This window comes from Cheilinus undulatus, linkage group 9 (genome assembly GCF_018320785.1).
Source record: "Cheilinus undulatus linkage group 9, ASM1832078v1, whole genome shotgun sequence".
Classification (NCBI taxonomy): Eukaryota; Metazoa; Chordata; class Actinopteri; order Labriformes; family Labridae; genus Cheilinus; species Cheilinus undulatus.
The window spans coordinates 15,281,893-15,303,435 of NC_054873.1; the positions used below are offsets into that span (position 1 = coordinate 15,281,893).

The 21,543-nt window shown below is 37.5% G+C and overlaps 1 protein-coding gene across 1 annotated transcript in view; it reads left to right on the forward strand.

Annotated features, from left to right (window-relative positions):
- srpk2 (SRSF protein kinase 2) overlaps nt 1–21,543 on the forward strand; it is a 122,474-nt gene that overhangs the window by 71,453 nt on the left and 29,478 nt on the right. The window contains exons 3-8 of the mRNA XM_041795001.1: nt 7,232–7,383; nt 10,488–10,596; nt 13,303–13,390; nt 13,913–14,000; nt 14,154–14,260; nt 18,032–18,197. Of these exons, the coding sequence (XP_041650935.1) occupies nt 7,232–7,383; nt 10,488–10,596; nt 13,303–13,390; nt 13,913–14,000; nt 14,154–14,260; nt 18,032–18,197 (710 nt within the window). The remainder of the gene's footprint in view (nt 1–7,231; nt 7,384–10,487; nt 10,597–13,302; nt 13,391–13,912; nt 14,001–14,153; nt 14,261–18,031; nt 18,198–21,543) is intronic.

The window sequence follows — 21,543 nt, forward strand, 5'->3', positions numbered from 1 at the left end:
CCAATGGTAAAAAAACGCTGAGCTAATAGACGTGATGTATGACTCCCTACGTGACTGCTTTAGTAAAGAAGGAGCATCCTGCTGCAAGGACAAAGCCCTCCACTGCATTTGTGTGCCAGTTGTGAAAAAGCAATGAAATCTCAATGCCAAGTCGTCTTGTGTCCTTCCCTGCTGCACTGGAAAAACCGTTGCCATCCGCTGTGAATGCGTGCTGGCCTTGCCACCATGTTAACGCTTTGTGTCCTGGATTTTTCCTTACTCCCCCTTCACTCCCCTCTACCTCCTCGCTCTGCAGTTGCCATGGCAACGCACCAAGAGGCTCCATCATGTGTCTGCGCCTGTGACCGCAATTTTATAACAGCTTCACAAAGCGCTGGCTTTGTGTGTTTATACTTCTCCCCCGTCTTAATTTAGCTTTTGATCATGATGCCGGCTCCGCTGCAAGGTGATGCTGAATGAGAAGGAGAAGAAGGAGTTTTTTTGTTTGTCGGCTTCTTTTCGGTTTCTGCTTCGCTTGTCTCACTGAGACAACGCTTGAAACATCACAGAAGAAGAGATGTTTTGAAGTAAAGATTCAATAGAGTGGATGATAAGGAAATTTTAGATTGATTGAAATGTCAGCATTTCATCTTGATGTGAGAGCTGCAGTATATTCTCAGCTCCAAGCTCTTCACACAGCTGAAGATTAAGTTCATGTATTTCAGGCTTGTTGTTGCAGGAGAGCACGCTGACAGAAAGGAAAAAGAGCAGTGGAAATATCCCTCAGTCAAGGTAGTCATGTTCTCAGTCTGAAGAAGCCTGGATAGATTTGAAGGATGTGTACAGTAAATGATGTGCTGTTAAATTTTAACAAGTAGTTTTCTAATGCAGGGACAATATTCACCCATATAAACATAAAACATCATGTGAAATATTTATATATCTGTGATGATTCATTGCTAATATTTCTGTGCATTTTAGTGATCAGAGATGTGCATATGATATTAAATGGATAAACATCTCTTTGAAAATTGAGTTTTTAGGCCCTGTGCAGGGCTTTGCCAGCAACATTTGAAGGATTTATTAAAATTACCAATGAAAAGATTCCATGGGAAAATCTGAGCACTTTTTTAATTGTGTTGCATTGCATGCAGTTTTGCATTGCAGCATAAATATTGCAACACAACAAGAAAGCATCCATTTAAATTGTAAGTTCCCTGCTGGACACTCACTAAATATTACTGAAACACTGGCAACATGTCTTAAATTGCACAAAAACATTGGCAATTTTTTTGGCATTCTGAAAGTTGACATTTTTAGTAAACAATTAAGATGGTGGTCAGGACTTTGCTTGCAGTTTTTTCATGGATAAATGTCTCTCTAATTTCTTTGGGTAATGAAAAAAGTGTTGAGAGACTTTCCTGGGAAATTTTGATAAATCTGTTGAATTTATCAATTAAAAATGTTGAAACTGCATAAATAAATCACATGATTTATATAGGCTAAAAGAGGAATGCTGTATACCTCTTGTACTGAACTATTGCCAGTGTTTCTGTGGATTTACATGTGTAAAAAATTTGGCTTAAATTTTCCGTTGATCTTTTTCAGTTGTTGCCATTGTTTTTATGCAATTAAGACAGTGTTCAGGTTTTTGCTTGCAGGTTCAACTGGATAAATTTCTCTCTTACAGAACTGTTGCCCAGGTTTTTTGTCCAATTAAATGCTGTTCAATATCTTTGCCAGGATTTTTTTCAAAGATTCTTTACATTTATATTAAACATTACATAGGAAGCCATGAGCACTGTTTCGATTGCACAAAATCATTGGCAACTTTTTCCACATATATTCCGGTAACATTTTCTTGTACCAATCTGTCACAAATTTCAGGCAATGTTCTTAGCACAGCATGAGTTGCAAAAGAATTGCAACACTGCTACAGCAATGCATCCTTTAAAACTGAAAGTACCCTCCTGGACACTCACTGAATATTACTGAAACATTGGCAGCAGGTTTTAAATTGCACAAAAACCTTGGCAATTTTTTTGGCATTGGAAAAATATTTAATTTTCTTTCATGATGAAAAGTTGGCAATATTTTAAAACAATTAAGACATTGGTCAGGAATTTGCTTGCATTTTTTGATGGGTAAATGTCTCTTTTACATCTTTGAGCAATGAAAAGGTGCCATAAAACTTTCTTGACTTTGAAATTGCAAAAAAATTGACATTTTTATATAGGCTATAAGAGGAATGTTGTTTTCCTCTTGTGCTGAATTATTGCCAATGTTTCTGTGGATTTTTCCATGTGTGCAGAATTTGTCTTGAATTTTTCACTGATTATTTTCAGTTTTCGTGCAATCAAGAGAATTTTCAGGACTTTGCTTGCAGTTTGAGATGAATACATTTCTCTCTTACGAGTTTTTTCTCCATTTAAATGCTGTTCAATATCTTTGCCAGGAATCTTAAAAAGGATTCATTACATTTATCCATTTAAAAAACTCAAAAAACTAAAAAATTACATGGGAAGCCATGAGCACTGTTTCAGTTGTACAAAAACATTGGCAACTTTTCCACATGGTCTTGTTGCAGGCTCAAAGGTTAGGTTGGCATGACAACTTGCCCATTTATTCACCACAGGGAAGAAAGTAGAGATGCACTGATTGTGAAAATTGGAGTGGAGACCAGATGGAGACTCTGGTAGTCAGTGAACAGAATCTGTTAGTGTGTGATGTTCTGTCGATCTCGTTCTACACCACACACTATACGAACTTTATGCCACTGCAGTATGCCCTGCACAGCTGTCCGCAGCTAGGGGAGTATTTTCCTGTGAATAGCTTCTTTTTACATCTCGGCTGCTGAGTAGCAGTTGTGTCTGAGAGCACAGAATACGAAATTTAGCACCATCTTCTGATCAGTGTTAACAACTTGTCACTAGATTTAGTGAGTTTTCAGACCCCTCTAGCGACTCTCTCTCAAAAAAGTGACTAGCGACAAATCTAGCGACTATTTCTGGTGTTACTGGAGACTTTTGAAGACTCTGACATGAAAGCACGTATCGTTGTAGCGCCTCTCAGTGAGCAGCAGGTGCTGCTGTGGGCCCCTCCCCGTCCCAAAGCCCTGACAGGCAGCCCACTCCTCGCACAGCAGTCCCTCTCAGTCAGAGCAGGAGATGCTGACGCCTCCATGTCCAGACTACAGATTAACCGTGCTGTGAAGGTGCCTGGATAGTTTTTTTGTTTTTTCTCTTTTTGGCCCTTTTAGATTGTTAATGAAGACTGTATACAAAAAAAATAACTTTGAAATGTGTTGTTTGATCTCTGCTATAGTAGCACATCAAAGTGTATAATTCCAGTGCTATGAAAACTGCATAGTAATCAGGCTTGTCAGTCAGAAATTGATGACATGCTTGAAATCTTGAAATTTATTATTTTGAAAGAGACTGAGGTTGAGTCAAAATAAACAAAATGCTGCATTTAAAATTTTTCTCCGAAATTCTCTTCACCTAAAACAGCCTGTTGAGTCAGACTTTCCTTTTAAGAAAGAGTATTTCTGCCTGTAATGGTAGAAAGAGTGTGTTGAGTGTTTTAAAGAGGCCAGATTTAACCCACAGGCAGTCAGTTGAATGGTACCGTTGTTGTTGTTTGGGTAGGACTGGTTGAAAACAGGACCATTACAGGCATGTACCCAAAGTCTCCATAAATAGTCGTGTGGACTGTGGCAGCAACCTAAAGCACAACGCTGAATTTTCCTGCCTGATCAATCATGGTTGGCTAAGAGTGCCAGCTGAGTGCTGTAAGAGTATCCAGGGCCTGGAGTGAGCTCTGCAGACGCTTTATGTTTCCCTCGCACGGGCTCAGGTCCACTTTAGACACGTAAAGGAAGAAAGAAGAGGCGATTGTTAACCACAGAAATGAACTCGGAGAATATTATCTAAATGCTTTATTCTTACTAACACTGTCAAGTTGTGAATAATGCGGTTTTTCTTGAGCCACATTTTGGATGGTTTCCATTAATCTAACTGGTTCCTGTCTGAGGTGTTAGGTGGGTGTTGATTGGTCCAGTGTGAATGTCTGAGCTTCAGGCAAGACTATCAGCCAACTGCAGTGGGTTAAGTTTAGGGTTATGAAGTGCAGTAGAATTATCAGACTGTTGTGTGCATGAGTATGAACACTTCCATGCAAAGTATTTCACAGCTTTTACCATAAACTGAGAATCTAGAGGTAGACAGCATTGTATTCATCAGTCCCAATGTTGATGGGTTTACTTTAGTTAAAAGTCCCTCATTCATTTCAAACAGTTTCAAACTGACAGGCTGCCTAACTGGTGTCACACCTTTAAAAGAAAGCTGTGGCATTTAAAATGTAGCTCAATGGCTCACCTGATTGTATGAAATCATGTTATAAATGCAGAGAACAGAGTGTCACTGTCTGGTTATTGATCCCAGAGAGAACTCATGACACTGAAAATGCTGAACATGCTAAAAATGCTAAAAATGCGGTTTCCTCATGCCGGCCTGCCCACAGAACTGGCTTGGCCCCTGAAACACTCAGAGAATGGGCCCTCCAAGTTGGGAATTATGGGTTATATCAGCTGTGTGAGTTAGATCAGTAGCATTGGAGCTAGCGTACTGGCTAACATTTACCTCATTTTGGAGCTGAAAAGTGTGTAAAGCTCTTAATGGGTTCTGGCATTGAAATTATTTTTCACTGCTACTTTTTAATCCGTTTTACTACTTTTTAATGCCTTATTGCTACTTCTGTTTGCTACTTCTAACCCATTTTTGCTGCTTTTCACCCATTTGCCACTTTTAACCAGTTTATTTTTGCAACTTTTTTGCTCTGTTTTGCCACTATTAACCCCATTTTTCCCACATCTCAACCATTTTTGCCACTTCTTTGCCTTTTTTACCACTTTTAAATAGGGGTGAACGATCTGGGAAAATAATTTAATTGCAATTTTTTTTTTTACCTAATATTGCAATTGCGATTTGGAATGGGATATTCCTTAAGTTCCCCATCTTATATATTTTCCAACAAACACGAGCAATAAATCATTCTATATCACAACCAACACAATATTAGACTAAACAAGGGCTGAACAATTTTTAAAAAATACCTAATTGTTATGATTTTGACTCGTATTGCAAACTGGATATGAATTGTTGAATATGCAATAAGAAAAATGTATGAAAATGAAGAAAATAGGATTTTTGTAGACTATTCTAAAATATGGCATGTCAGTGATTGCATAATTATTGAATGCATAACATCTCTGCTGCAATAAAAGTTTTAAGCTGGTATTTTGACATACATTTCAAGTTGATGAAATATTGCACCTTCTGCAATTTGAAAACTGCAGCAGGCCATATTACGATATAATGTAATTTTTGATTAATTGCCCAGCCCTACTTTTAACCCTTTTTTAATCTCCTTTCACAGTTATTCAATTCTACCTCATTGATAGTGTCTCAGTGTATTCTACTTTATTTCCTGGCATCCTGACACTTCTGTACCTCATGGCTTTGCTATGCAGTCTGACATTACTTTCTTTATCATTTATATCAGTTGCAAAGCTCATTCTGTTTTGAGAGAAGGGGATTATATTTCACTTTATTTTACTAAAGTGTAAATAAAGATCATTTGCTGTTGCTTTGAAAAGAGTGGTTATTATTTAGGTTAGAAATAAACCATGGTTACACAGCGTAACTTTATATTGGACTGTGATTTTGCTAACCTTCATGGACCCTCATTTGGCAGGACCCGGGAGATCTCTCTTTTGCTCTCCAGGAACCATGCTAGTGCACTTTCATTACCTTTTTTTCTTAGCTTAATGACGACCCTCGTATTCTTTGATTCTGAAAGTGTTTTTTTCCTTTGACCAAAAATAATTAACAGCATTGTTACCTTTTCCCATACAGTATTTTTCTTTTTATACCATTTTTTCCTCATCTTATTTCATTTTTATTGCTGTGAAGCTCTTTTCTTTGCCTTCTTTGCATTTTTCCCTGGGAGTAAAAAAAATTTGTCATGTTTGAAGGAGTTACCATCTGATAAAACCTTTGTGCAAGTACTTGAAATTATTTTATTTCTTTTTTTCAGTGGAGATCTGATATTTTATTCATAAGGAAAAATCTGAAGCCCTCTCTACACTTCGTTGATAAATTATGGCTGCAGTTTTATAACTTTGAAATGGTTTTGATGATTTTGAAGCCTATTTTATTACCATGGCAACAGAGAAGTTGTAGCAACAGTCCTATTTCCAAAATAATTGGGGTGCTGTGTATGATGTAAATAAAAACAGAATGCAATAATTTGCAAATTTCATAAGCCCACATTTAGTTTCACAATAGAACACAAAAAACAAATCATGCTGAACCGAGACATTTTACCATTTAATGAAAAAATACAAGCTCATTTTTAATTTGATGACAGCAACACATCTAAAAAGTAGGTATGGGGCAACAAAAGGCTGGAAAAGTAAGTGGTACTAATAAAACAGATCTGGAGGAGCATTTTGCAACAAATTAGGCTAAATGACAACACGTCAGTAGCATGACGGGGTATAAAGGTCAGGCCAGGTCAGGTATGGGAGCATATGCCAGTCCTGTACTGCTCTGGCCTCCTGATGGCCATCCTCCTGACCTGCATCAGGCCCATGCCCCATCCTTCCAGGTATCCTCCCAGCTGCCCCCTCCAACACATCAATGCTGGAAAGTATAGAGGTTTTAGAGCAACATATGCAGCAAACCTGCTCTTTATTTGTCAATGCTGCTTGAACCTGGGTGTATTGTATTCTTGTATAGATTATTTGAGATGATTATATTGCATTGCAAAGGAGAAAGGTCCCTGGTGTTGTGTGGTCCTGGTTCTTTCTGTATTTTCTGTTGATTAAATATGAGTCCCCATAGTCTCTCCCCACCTCATTTTTTATTTGTTGAGCAACACTCTGGCTGTGCCTAGTCTTCATTTATTCAAAAACATCACTTCCTGGCCTTTTCTCCTCTCCACTAAAGCTCCATCTAACACAATGTAAAAGTGTCCATAAGCTTAGCTGTGGATGAATCACTGCTGAATGGAACCAGTCAGCCCAAAGTTATTTGATGTTAGTCATCTGCTCTTAAAGTTCAGTCCGTAGTCGCTCTGAGTCACACTGAGAAAATAATGTCAAGTTATAGCTGTATTTCCTGGGAGGTGGACATCCTGTCAAAAGTCATCTGCGCTGTTACTTAACTTTTACCTTTTGTCGTGTTTTCAGGCCTGAGACCCAGCAGAAAGCCCCGGTGAGTGCCCCTCCTCCCCCGCCGCCCCCTCCGCCTCCCCCTGAGCCAGCAGGGCCCCCGGAGCCGGAGGAGGAGATCCTGGGCTCTGACGATGAGGAGCAGGAGGACCCCGCGGACTACTGCAAAGGTCAGAACCACACTCACGCACACACTGAAGTCTGTGCCTGTCTCCTCTCTCTCCCTCTCTCCTGATGGGATTTGCAGCAGCGTTGTTAAACCATCATGGTGGTTGTGACACCAGCGTTTCAAGGTTGTTTGGTCGTTGCCAGAGAGGAGCAGCAGTCTTATTTTCCTGCAGTGGCTCTGCTCGCTAAAGACTGAGCTGTCTGCTTAGAGGTTCATGTTTATACACTACACTTTTTCTGCAGTATTACTTAAGACCTGCAGGCAAACAGCAGCACTTTTTACTGGAAAATTCATTGCCTATTTTCATCGTAGATATACTTGTATATAACTAGATAAGTCAAACAACTTGTGCCTCATTTTGATCACAAATCTTTGATTTGTTGAGTGTTTTGACTGGACTTTAGTATCACAGTTATGAGCCAGTCCTGTTTTTGATTCTGGATATGGTGCACAGAGAAACCTGCTTATTCATTTCCCTGTTTACATGATGGAAACAAGTATCATGGTCTCTGATAACTGCATCTTTGGGCACGCTTACTTGCCCCAGTGAAGCAGGTGATTGGACGAGCAATCTGTCTGTCACATTCATGCTGATTCAAGACAAAATGAAGTTGTTGACACATGTAGCTCCAGAGCTAACCTCAGCTGTGCAGACTAGCACTGCCATAGTATTTGAACGGCGGAGCTTGTCAGCAAAAATTCATGCCTATCAGGAGACGTGCAAAAAAATCTGTTTAGCTGAGACAAGCTCTTGGTCTGGCTGTTTGCTCTTGTTTTAATAAATAAATGTAGGTTAGATCTGATTAAACTGCCGCTTTTCTACAACTACATCCAGGTTAATGGCTACCAGCTCCCTCCTAAAGGAAACTCATGCCAAAGCAAGTCGGCACAAGATCGAAACACTTCAGCTGTCGTTAAATGCTTTTGGTGTGTCTCTTTACTCTTGTTTTGATAAAGAAATGTGGCCCGGTTCTCATAAAACTGCCAGTGTACTATAGCTACATCTGAGCTTACCATCACACTGGTGGCAGCCATTGCTTAAAGTTCCACAAAACCCCACCCACAGCTACCATTTCATTAACCTTAAACAGCGCTGCTGGGTCATAACTATTTTCAGTTCAAACAATGTGGATTTGAGCTTTTCAAGGTTAATTTCCTGATGACAGACATGGCATCTCGCCTATCCATCTCCTGTACAAGGTATATTTAATTCATTCATCACTGAAATACAAAAATCAGCGTGTCAGTAAGAAGTAAGACCCTCTTGTTTCTGCTGTCATGTGTGTTTTGCTGATATGTTACTTAGCTTTGCTACCTTGGCTTCACAGATGGACAGATGCTTTCAGACAAGTAAAATTGTTACATGCCACAGAATCCTGAATGCTTTCTTAGTTCTCAGGTCAGCTTATTTGGGTTTCTCAAAATCAGAATGAGGGCTTATGGGGTATGATACTTGCATGCCCGAACGCAGTACGAGATAGTTAAAACCAGAATAAAACAGTGATACTCCAGTCCATGTTAATGCACACATTGTCAGTTTTTCTTTTGAAGATACATGCTTAGAACGATCAGATTGGACTTCAGAGAGACAAAAGACAGATCCTCATTCTTGCTTGTATTTTGGCTTCATTTTGGTGTCCTTCTTCTTCCCATGAAAAATTAGCATTTTAGTAGCTTTCTACATTTACAAACTCCGAAAAGCCTTTCTTGCGGCCTATCACATATTTCTTGCCGCCTATGTCATAAAGCAGCGGTGGTGCCTTCTAGTTTTTTGCTCTTTTTTACTAACTGTAAACTCACACATTTTTTAAGTTTATGTTCAGTGAAATACACCTACAATGAAAAATAACCCTGGCAGGCTTAACTTCTTACTCTGCCAGCTGGTAGTGTCACTGTAACAAGAACAAAGGGATGTAATGTCTCATTAAGGTAAACATATCCAGTTTTTCAGCTCTAAAACAAAGCCCCCCAAACCCACAGAGCTTTTACACACAAGCCTCCAAAAATGCAAACACAACGTGAAATCATTAGGTGTCATGTGCCTTTTGTTATCTTTGCCTTTAACAGCTGGCTTTTGGAGTTTGTAATCCCAAAGTAAGATTTGTTTTAGCCTTATTCAACCATATGTCATGCAGCAACAAACATGCAAGCTAAAAACCTCATTTTTCCCCTTAGACTATAGACTTAGACAGACTTAAAGATATGTATATATATATCTATATATATATCTATATCTATATATATATATATAAACTGTGTTTGTACAATATACATAGCTTATATTTGAAATTAAATTCAATGCTATTTAAATTGTATTAATTTTTTTTCTTTATTGATTTATTTGTATTTTTTTTTCTATTTCTTTGATTTCGTTTTTTATGTAGATTTAGCTTTTCTTTTCTTTTTTATTTTAGGCTGATTTTATTGGCTGAAAGTGTTTTGACACAACTTTTTCAAGCATCACTAAAGGCACTTGTAAAAAAATAAATATGCAAGTAAAGTTAAAAGTAACTGTCTTGTTTACTGCACTAAAAAAGCAGCCTGAAATTGATTTAATTTAGTGTTTCTCATTAAATTAACTATTTCTATTTCCTCTTGAGTTCAAAAACTCAAAACAATTTTGGTATAATAACTGATCATGAAAGCAAAATATCCTCCCTTGATTGAATTGTTAGTAATCACAGGGTTTAAATTGAAGATATGCTACAATCTGTAACAATCTGGCCTTTTGGCATTGGCATAAAATTAATGCAGCTTCTTGGTAACCAAAGTTGTCCATCTCTGGTCTTGAGTGTTTACAGAAAGTCTTCATTTGTGAGCTCTCTTGATTCTGTCTGCCTGTGTATATATATATATATATATATATATATATATATATATATATATATATATATATATATATAAGTGCTGCACTTTCCTCCTGCAGCTTCCTCTTAGTTAATCTACATCACTTCTCTTCTCTCATTTTCTGTCAGTTTGACCTCCCTCTCTCTACTGCTTCCCTTTTCCCCTCCTCCTCACTAATGGATTTCATGTCATTGCCTAGTTATCACCATCAGTCGCCTGTAACCTTCATCGTCTCCTCCTCCTCTTTATCTCTCTCAGGAGGGTACCATCCGGTGAAGATCGGGGATTTGTTCAACGGGAGGTACCATGTGATCAGGAAGCTGGGGTGGGGCCACTTCTCCACCGTATGGCTGTGCTGGGACATACAGTGAGTCACACACTGGTGTAGCATTTTCAGTTGCTCTCATGCATGTGGACTCAGACCACAACCACGTCATGACCTAGAAAAAAAACCCCTCCACACAAGCACACAGACTCACTCTCCTTCACTTCACCTTGCTCCCTCACACACCTTTATTCCCACCACGCAGACCACACACACCACCTCAAATGCACCTGTTGACATGACGTCATCACCAAAACAACCGTTGCAAGCAACCAGTGTTCATTTTAGCAGCTATTTTTAATTTTAGTCTTAGTTTTAGTAGATAAATTAAATGTAGTTTAGTTTTAGTCACAGTTTAGTCATTTCTGTCCTTTTTAGTTTTAGTCTAGCTTTAGTCGACGAAAACGCAAAATATTTTAGTGTAGTTTGAGTCCATAAAAAGTCCTCACATTTTAGTCTTTACTTTTAGTTCAAGCATTTATTCTCTTGGCTAAATCAGGTACCAAATCATGGTAGTGGGTTCTATGCACTCTCCCTAACCTGGGGTCCCTGCTTTCTACAGCTGAGAGGCAGAAGAGCTACAGATGCATTGTACTTAGATTCAGTAACAGTGGAGAAATGCATAGTTTTAGTCGTCTTGATGAAAACTAAACTTAGTTTTTGTCAGTTTCAGTCATCACAGATCTATTTTCGTTAGTTTTAGTCTAGTTTTTGACATGGAAAAAAATGCTGTTGACAAATAGTTTTAGTCATAGTTTTAGTCGACGAAATTAACACTGCAAGCAACACCCCCATGCTCATGCACCAGTGACATCCATTTGCTCGGTAGTGTTGTTTTGGTGTTCACGTGGCAACCAGGATGAAGCAATCTCAGTGCTGTGAACCCAGTGTCACTTTTCAGTGACTCAAACATTTATCCCTGTCGCTGGTGTTAATTACACTAATGGTGTTGGTAAACGTATGAGATGGAGTTGTGTTACTTTTGCAGACTGCAGTCAATCAAAATCATCAAATATGTAAGGATGCGGATGGCCAGCAGTTAAATTCAGAGCTGGTTCAACCAAATTATGTGTTGTTTATCCCTGAATTCCTTATCATTACAACACTTTTACTGCATTCTTTCTTTTCTCATCTTGCATTGTACAACCCCATTTCAAAAAAGTTGGGATGCTGTGCAAAGTGTCAATAAAAACAGAATGCAATGATTTGTAAATCAATATATTATACAAAATAGAATATACAAACATATCAGATGTTGAAACGGAGACATTTGACTAATTAATGAAAAGCATTTGCTCATTTTAAATAAAAAGTAAGGGACCATTTTCTGGAGTTTTGGGAAAGGAATGTGGTCTCATTCCTGTCTGATGTAGGATTCCAGCTGCTCAGCAGTCCTGGGTCTTCTTTGCTGGATTGCTACATTTATGACACACCAAATGTTTTTTATCAGTGAATGTCTGGATTTCTTGCAGGCCAGTTTAACACCTGGACTCTTCTACTGCAACCCATGCTGATGTGATGGATGCAGCATGTGGTTTAGTATTGTATTGCTGAAATATGTAAGGCCTTCCCTGAAAGAGATGTTATCTGGATGGGCGCATACATTGCTCTAAAACCTCTCTCTACTTTCAGCAATAATAGTGCCCTTCCAGATGTGTAAGCTTCCTGCACCATAGGCACTAATGCAACCCCGTACCATCAGAGATGCAGGCTTTTGAACTGTGCACTGATGGTCCCTCTCCTCTTTAGTTCGCACAGCACAGCATCTGTGGTTTCCTAAAACTGTTTCAAATTTTGTCTAATCTGACTACAGAACAGTTTTTCTTTTTTGCTCAGTCTATTTTTAAATGGGCTTTGGCCCAGAGGAGACACCACTGTCTCTGGATCATGTTTACAAATAGCTTCTATCATGACACACAGGTGACATCCTGGTGTAAGTGCTTTGAATTTAACAGTTTCTCCATCAGTGTTTATTTAAATTCAGTGTTTCTGCAATCAGTTACTTTCATTGAGTCATTCAACATGCCACTGACTCACTGCTGATTCAGAACAGTTTAAAAATGCACAAACCTAAAATAAGGTTGGTGTTTGAATGTTAGCACTTTGCTCTTCTGTTGTTCTGTAAATAATGTGGTCAAAAAGATTAGGTTGTTTCATACATTTATTCTACTTTAATTGCATCAAATATCATAAAGTAACTTTGCTGAAAACAGGGAAGAATCATGGGTTATTTTAACTGAACAACAGTGGATCTTAAGGTGATTTCTGAATGTAGTTTTACTTAAGCAGGTAATCTTGATCACGTCTACATGCCTAAATGCCTTGGTTGCTGCCGTGTGATTTGCTGATTAGAAGTTTGCATTAATAAGCAGTTGAGCAGTTATACTAAATAAAGTGATCATGGGAACACACTCTGACAGCATAAAACATAATTTAATGAATAAAGCATGCTGTTCTTGAGATGTTTTTTGTGTTAAATATTTTATTGTAATTGATGTCTTCTTATAATGTCAATTTGATAATAATTTCGGTGTTATAAAATACCACAAAGCCACATTTGCATTTCCAGTGTGGGCAGTGTGAAGAATAGCTGAGCTGTAAAAGAAGCCTTTAAACGACGTTTAATAAATCTCAAAAATAGACAAATTATTTGTCATGTTTGGCTTTTATTGCTGTTCAGGACCGTCCTGTGTGAGTCAGTTTAACGTTAAATAACTGTGTTATTTTGGGGTGTTTGTTTCATTACAGGGTGAAGAACTTTGTGGCTATGAAGGTGGTGAAGAGCGCCCAGCATTACACAGAGACGGCCCTGGATGAGATCAAACTGCTGCGATGTGTGAGAATCTGATCATTCGGACATTTAAGTGTTCAGGAATCTTCTTTGTTTGTTCTTTTTTCATTCTCCTGTTCTCTATTGACCCTCTCTGCTCTTTTCTCATACTTTTACACCTTTTGTTCTTCCCTCTTTCATCCCTTCTTTCATCCTCTTTTCACACCTCTCATCTCCCTCACTCTGATTCTCTGTTGACAAAAACACCAAAGATGCACCGGTCATTTATCTTGCATGCTGGCTGCAGAGGACAGTCATCTCTGAATCAATTTTTCAGCATCTTTTCCTCTTACATCCATCTCCCTTGGCCCCTTTCTTTCCTTTACTCTCTTTTCCTTATTCCCTTCTGTCTCCTCTCACTCCTCCAACTCTGTGTTTCCCCTACAGTCACTTTTTCCATCATTCTTTCCTCTTTGCCACTTATATTCAATATTTTATCGATTCCTTGTCCTATTGTTCTCTCTCCTCTTCGCTGTGTTGCTGCTACCTGTCACGTTTGCTTCATCCCATTGTCCTCTTGTTCTCCAGGTGAGAGAGAGCGACCCCAGCGACCCAAACAAAGACATGGTGGTTCAGCTGATAGATGACTTCAAGATCTCTGGAGTCAACGGCATACGTATCCTTACCAAGACTTTCTGTCTATGCATTGTCCAAACAACCTCTTCGTCTTTAGACTTGAGTTGGATTTGCAATAAATGATTCCTGTCCATAACTAATATGTGAGTGTGACAGATACATGTTGGAGTGAGTCCTTGATTCTCTGTCCCAGATGTGTGTATGGTGTTTGAGGTGCTTGGTCACCACCTGCTGAAGTGGATTATTAAATCCAACTACCAAGGTCTGCCGCTGCCGTGTGTCAAGAGCATCATCAAACAGGTAACAAACAACACAGGTGAATTAATTAAAGATGACAGAATATGTCTGAGCTAAAAATAGGTAGCAATAAATAATCCCCATGTTTATGGTGAGATTTTATGCATCACACAATATAGATTTCACCTAAGAGGGACAGTGTTACTGTCTAAACAGTGTGACATGTATGAATCAATATTTATAAATTAATGTTTTTTTTCTTTAATAGAGCTGTAGGTAACACTTTACTTTAGTGGGCCCTACTTAGGTAGTCATTTTATTGTAATAAGTATTATTATCTGAAAATTTCTCAAGAATAAGTGGCTATTTCCAAGTAATAAGTTGGCATTTTACAAGTAATAATGCAGTGTTTTCCTGCAAGATGAGCTGGTTGCACAGGCAACAGACCCAAAAAAGAACTCAAAGCATATGCCATTTTTCCTTAATATTAAGGAAGTATTTACCTGATAATAATGTGTTGATTATCAAGTAATCCTTGTAATACAATGGCAATTCTATGGTAATTAGGTGGTATTTTACCCTAACCCTTACCCTCAGCTTGAACCTCTTAATATTATGGCAGTTTTCTGGCTTTTATGTGGTATTTTATTTCCTAGAAATAAGACAATCATTTCCTATATAGGTTGCTTGTTAATTCACAGGTAATTTCTGTATCTTGCCCACTACATTTAAGTGAGTCTTTGCTGAATAACTTTAAAGTAATTCTTAGGGTTAGGAGGTTGGGGTTTGGTTAAAATACCACCAAGTCACCAGAGCATTGGTTACCAACCTAGGGTCTGGGACCCCCTGGGGGGGAGGGGCGCCAAAGATCTCGTGAAGAGTGACTTCATTAGGGTTTTATTAATGAATAAAAGTTAATGGATGTTTATTTTTGGCAACAATATGATGATATAATTTTTTTTGTCAGGATCTTGGCTCTAATTAGTTAATTAATTATTACTATGTAAATACTTCCTTAATGTTACTGTATTTCTTTATAAAATGCAAGGCTAATTACCACCTTATTCTTGAGAAATTAGAAGATAATGACACTTATTACTATAAAATTACTGTGTAATTAGGGCCCACTAAAATGAAATGTTTATGAGCTGTATTCTATTTTAGGATAATTACTTTTGGCTTTTTTTTTTTTTATATTTTGACCCATACTTGTGTAAGTTTTAGTTTATATTAAAGAAATACAACCACAGCATCTACAGTAACCACAGGCAGTTGTGTTAGAAGGAAAAATAAGTGTCAGTGATGATGACAAAACCGTGTTTCTTGCCACAATTAAAACATTAAATTTTAAACAAATATTACAGGGCATTATGTCTAACAGTCTAACATTTATTTTTTAATTCTTGTAGAATAGCGTTATAAAATAATCTCACTCAAAAACCTTTGAACACTAATAAATTGCAAACATGAAGAAAACCCGATCAAATCTGCCACAAAAACATGAAAAAAAGAAATATACCCCAAATAGTCTTTGATTTCTGGTATATATATAAAACCCTGCAATAAATTAGAACATAGAAATGTCTGTGTCTGTTTCTTTAAAACTATTCTATATTCTTAACTAGATGCTTTTGTAAAAAAAAAAAAAAAAAAAAAAAAAAAACAACAAAAAAACAACCCAAATGTTAAGGTAAAATATGCTCTTAAAAAGTAGAAACTACGATGTTCACTGCAATGAAAAAGTAGTTGTTATTTGATCTTTAGGTCTGTTTTTAACTCTTTAAATTAGCCATTTCTATTTGCACTTGATTGTATTTGTTTACTTGTTTGTTAATTTAATTAAGTTCCCTAAAACCTGTACCCTAAAGCACAGCTAGTCCTCCTGGGACCCCCAGGAACAGCTGTGCTCTAGGGCCCAAATTGAAAGTGACATTTTGTAACACTGTGGCCTTTTGGCATAGAGATTAAAATTAGAACGGCCCTCTGGGCAGCTGAAGATTCCCATCACTGTTATAGAAAGAGAGCATGCTAACCAGAGATGTATTCCTTATATGTGCACACATCTAGTCGATTTTGAATCTGATTATAAATTTGTAGTCCAAATTTGTGGTTCTTTCTTTTTTTTTTTTTTTTTTTTTCACAAACAAACCTGTGTCTTCATATTTTTCATACATGCCAGTGTATGCTCATGCACCCCAGTCCTCCAGAGCTCTAAAGAAAGAAGGAGAACGAATAACCCTACAATAGGACAAACTTAGACTGACAGAAAAAATGTACAATATTTCTCAAGGTTTGAGATGGAATGATCGAGAACCAAACCAGCATGAATTAAAATCTGGATATGACACTTCAAGATGAGAAAGCTTTTTGCACATGCAAAAATTTAAGAAACATCAAGATCTAAAATTATAATGAAAAGTTCTTCATGTACATGAAAACATTTAAATTATTTCTGTTTTAGATGTTTACTGACAGATTACTCTAAATGTTCTGTGGCTAAATATTTGTGGAAAACTCAAGACATCTCAAACTTTGTGTGGAAAATTGTCTTTTTGATAAGATAAAAGGTCAGCACACCAAGGAGGTCCCATTTCAAGCATTTATTTGAAACCAAGTGATGTTTTGAGTTCTTCTTAAGACTTGCAAATGCATCTGTGAGTCGCCATTTTAAATATGTGAACATAAACATCTAATAAGGTATCCCAACATAACAGTTTTATATTTGAAACACCAAAACTACATAAAAAGGGATCCTAAAAGGAGTGTGACATACCCAAAAACAGTATTTGTGTAAAGTCAGTACCCCTAGACAAAATTAGGGATGCACGCTGTTAAAACCTTTAATTGATTTATCAAATTTGCCGACACAAGATTTAACAGTCGGTTTTACTAAGTACCTATCATATTTCATATAAAACTGAGACTAGTTGGTTAAACAAAATTTAAATGTGCATTTAGCCCAAATACGGAAATAGACGCCTATCCTTAGACAAAATATATAAGTCAGACAAAGAAGTTACATACATCTTAAACAATTTAAAACGATGCCAGCGCATATTTCCAAATTAATATTTAAATATGTATATATACACAAAAATATATAAGACATACATTATAAATATACATGAGTGCATCACATGTGGACAGTCAGAATAACATAAAGATCTAACCTTTATTTGTTTTGAAGAAACTATTATTATAAATTAATAGAACAAAATAACAATAAACAAGCCAGGTACTCCTTTGAAATAATCCTCTCATTTTGTGTAACATTTGTAATTCAATGTTGTACAAGCCAAACATGCAAAAGAAGGATTTTCATACCACAATTCATGTCTGTATACAGCAGTACTGACGTATTTCACATGTATGATTCTTTGGGGATAATATATACAGTCCATGTTATTGCTCACTCACAGACTTTAGGTCACTGTCCTCTTAAGATCTTTGACCGTTGGGCATTTTCCACTCAGCCACCTGATGAGCATGTGAATATTTTAGCCACTGTGAGCCTCTCTTAAGCCCAGCTGAAGATGAGTAGAATTAAATGAGACTGTTCCCTCTTTCCAATCTTAAAGCCTCCAGACACAAACAAATGAGAGAAGCAGAGAAACAAAAACATCAACAGCCTCTCCGCTCTGCCCTCAGAGAAAGACAAGCTCCAGAACAGCAGCTAATTTGGCTCTGAGAAGGAAAGGAGGAATGAAAGAGGAACTGATTGTTAAGGAGAGCTGGAAAGTGGAAGAGGCTTTCTTTGTGTTATTTTTTCTTTTAGTGTTCACATGGTTTTTTATTCTTAAAAAAATGTGTCTGTTTATCTGAATGTGTTTGCAGGTCCTGCAGGGTCTGGACTACCTCCACACTAAATGTAAAATCATCCACACAGACATCAAACCGGAGAACATCTTGATGTGTGTGGATGATGCCTTTGTTAGACGTATGGCCATGGAGGCAACTGAATGGCAGAAGGCAGGAGCCCCACCACCATCTGGATCAGCAGGTAGACACAAAAATACTCATATTTTAAAACCCGCTTCTGTTGGATGCCTACAAAAAGGATTGCAAACCTATTGGTACTTTTTAATTTAAAAAAGACAACTCAATTGAAGATGGCACAATACAGGGAGTCATGATCTGTCGTTGGCTGGGGAGCAGTCTCTAAGAGCTGGCTCCTTCAGTGAATGATGGTAACTGGCTCCCGTTTGAGAGATGGTTCTATCCATATAATTGCTATTTTAAAGATTCACAAAGAGACACCTTCCAGGCAGTTGGTTGGTTGGTTGGTCGGTATCTCTCATCTGACCAAGTTCCTGCTGGTTAGTTGGTTGCACGGCCACATGTGTGTTAACAAAATGTCAGGTGTGCACGGCAGACTAATTGAGAGAAGCCTAGCAGGAGACAGAGAGGAGCAATCAGGCACGAGGCAATCCCAGTAGAGAGGGTTAGACTCAGAACCTGCTGTATTCTAAAACTTGGAAACAACATATCTTAAACTCAAAGCAGTAGGTTTGTAGTCCTGAGAGCGTCTCTGCTGCCCTCCGTTAAAGCTTCAACTCCAGAGGCCTGTTTTATTCACTAGTCAGCAAATACAAGTATTAAGTCCCTTTATCGTCTCATTAAAAATGTTTGTGTTAGTGTCTGTTACAGACAGAAGAGAGAAAAGACAATGTCTTCCGGTCATTAAGTCCCAACCAGCACTGTTTTTTTTTCTTTCGCTTCACCTCGGTAAATAAACGTCTGATAGATGCTCGTGAATTACACAGCTCTGGCTGGAACAAGTGGTCCTGTTAATTTTCCTGTTATCGTTATGAATTGATACAATGATCTGAGGATATTTTGTTGGCCATATGATGCTAGATAGTTACCGTGCCACAATCACTGAAATAGAATTAAGGTGCATGCTTTTCATCTCTGAGTCAGTTCTTATTTTAGTTCAGCATAATGAGGTTGAAATAATTTAATATGGTTCATAAAGCTTATGTTAATTTTTAAGATCATTTAGACTACCAGAGGGGTTGCAATGAGGAACCTATCATGGACTAAACTGGTTTTGACATAAGGTAAAGGTTTTCTTTCTCTCTTTTTTTTACTGAATGACCAATCCATTGGTCTGTGTGTGGGTGTTATTTCAGCTGATCAAGTTTTTTTTTTTTTTGACCACAGGCCGAATAAATATAAAGGGTTAAGGAGTGCCACTTGATTTCGTCACGCCAAAAACACATTTGAATCCCTGTTAATTGATATAAAGGGGGTAAATGAGCTGTCGGTCTCACTATGCTTCTTGAATGTCTCGCCTACAAATTTGTGAATAAGAAAGTATTCTTTAGACATTAATATTCCCCATGTGCCTGAATGATTTATAACTTATCAAAAAGCATTTAAAATGTCCGTCTTTCTTTGTTACTTTGAAGTTTGAAGTGTAAAGTTAGCCTGTACTTGGAAACATGAGGTTAAGCCCTGGTCACTAGTCCAGGCAAAGTCATTATGTCTGGCTAAAACCATTCCTTTTTAAAAAACCTTATTGAATTTCAAAGTGTATTTTTTACATGTTTTGTAAGATAAATCAAACATGTTTTTATGTAATTTAGTATACCTTTATTTCATTTTGTTACTGTCAGTTGAGGCAAGCAATTTCCCATTTATGTAGACACAAAGCTGCTGTCGGTAGCTTTGTATTTACAGCCTAACTCTTCGAGTGGTCCTGATCAGAAAGTCAATATAAATATGTCAGTAAACATCTATATTTCTTACTGTTGAAAAATCTGCTTTGTTTTTCCAATTTCCAATTTGGATGTTATTCTACATAGCGAAATAAAAGTGAAATGAGAAAAAACAAAAAACAAAAAAACACCATTTTATGTCTGACTTCTCTAGCAGAGCAGCCCGACATAAGCCTGACATGAAGTGAAGCTGCTTCTTTAGTGTTTTATTTAGTGGTTTAGTTTATTTATGCAACATGTGGCATTTCTGTTATTTCAAAAGACTTGCAGTTTATAGAAGCAGCGCTTGTTCTGATTTGAAATTTGTATTTGAAACCAAATCAGTCACAAATCATCATGAATGCGATGCTTTTTTCCTCTCTAAATGACCGGGTTTGTCCTTAAACAGCTCAGTTTAAAAGGAGTCACAGAGAAGCCCCCCCCCCCCCAGTGTCTCCTCAGTTTGCTCGCACACAGACCTTTTTTCTATTTTTTCATCTCCTGTCACCAAGTTCCTCCACTGAAAAAAATCAAGGTCTGCAAAAACAAAAAAAGAAGAGTCTTGACAAACTCAACATGAACCTTGTCCTCCCGATGAACCACACATTGGGCTGTCGATTGCTTGCATCAGCCAAAGACGTCGCTATGAGCCATGGGGAAACCAATTACACTGCTTACATTTCTACTCAATTAAAGCCAGGCACAAACCCATCAACTGTCAAAACAGGAGGGCTCAGTGGTGACGAAATCTGCCTCTGATTTAAGAAGCAAAGTAAATAAAATGTTTAATGTCATTAACAGATCCGCAGAAGTGGTTTGTAGCAAAAAATACTGCTTTTGCTTGATTCCATAAAATTGATGCTACATGACAAAGAATGGGAACACACTGAAGTACAAATTGGTACATTTCATTATTGTTGTAAACAACAAATGCAGTTTAATTTATCATTTACTTAAGGAACAACTATTCTTGAATGCCTCAGTGAATGACACAAAAATAAATACAGAGGTAGCTCTGTGTCTCCCCTCTGCATACCAGTTTTACCATTAAACTGTGTTGTCTGCAACAGCTAATTTGCTTAGCAGCCAGGTAAAATAACATACAATGTTACATAAAATACAGACAACAGAGGCGCATGAATTCAGCTACAAAAATACACAGATATGCAAGAATACACAGAGGGACCAATCCAAATATTTCTTTTGAACTCCCTTTAAAAACTGCCAAGCCTTAATTTTAGGATAATTCTTTATTGTTTGCTTGTTATTAATTATAACTACATATTTGTAAGTAGTAGTGTACTTGTGCATGATTTTGATTGGCATGATTCTTGGATTTTTTTTTTATCTGACACCTATACTTCAAAAGCCAAACTACATTATGAAAAGTTTTCATTTATGCCTTGAATTTCTAGCTTTCTCTTCTTGAAAGAGCTACACCGTGTCCATGTGGATTGTTGTTTCCATTGTTCTTAATTCAGTCAGGACCACTTTGTCAAGAAACACACATGATTTGTGGTAATATTTTTCTTTATTAGCAGTTATATATTGGCACTTATTGTGGTTATTAATATCTGGCAGTGTGGCTGTTCTGGGATCCTCCTGCCATTCCAGAAAGCATCAAGCAGAAAAAGCACACAATCCCGC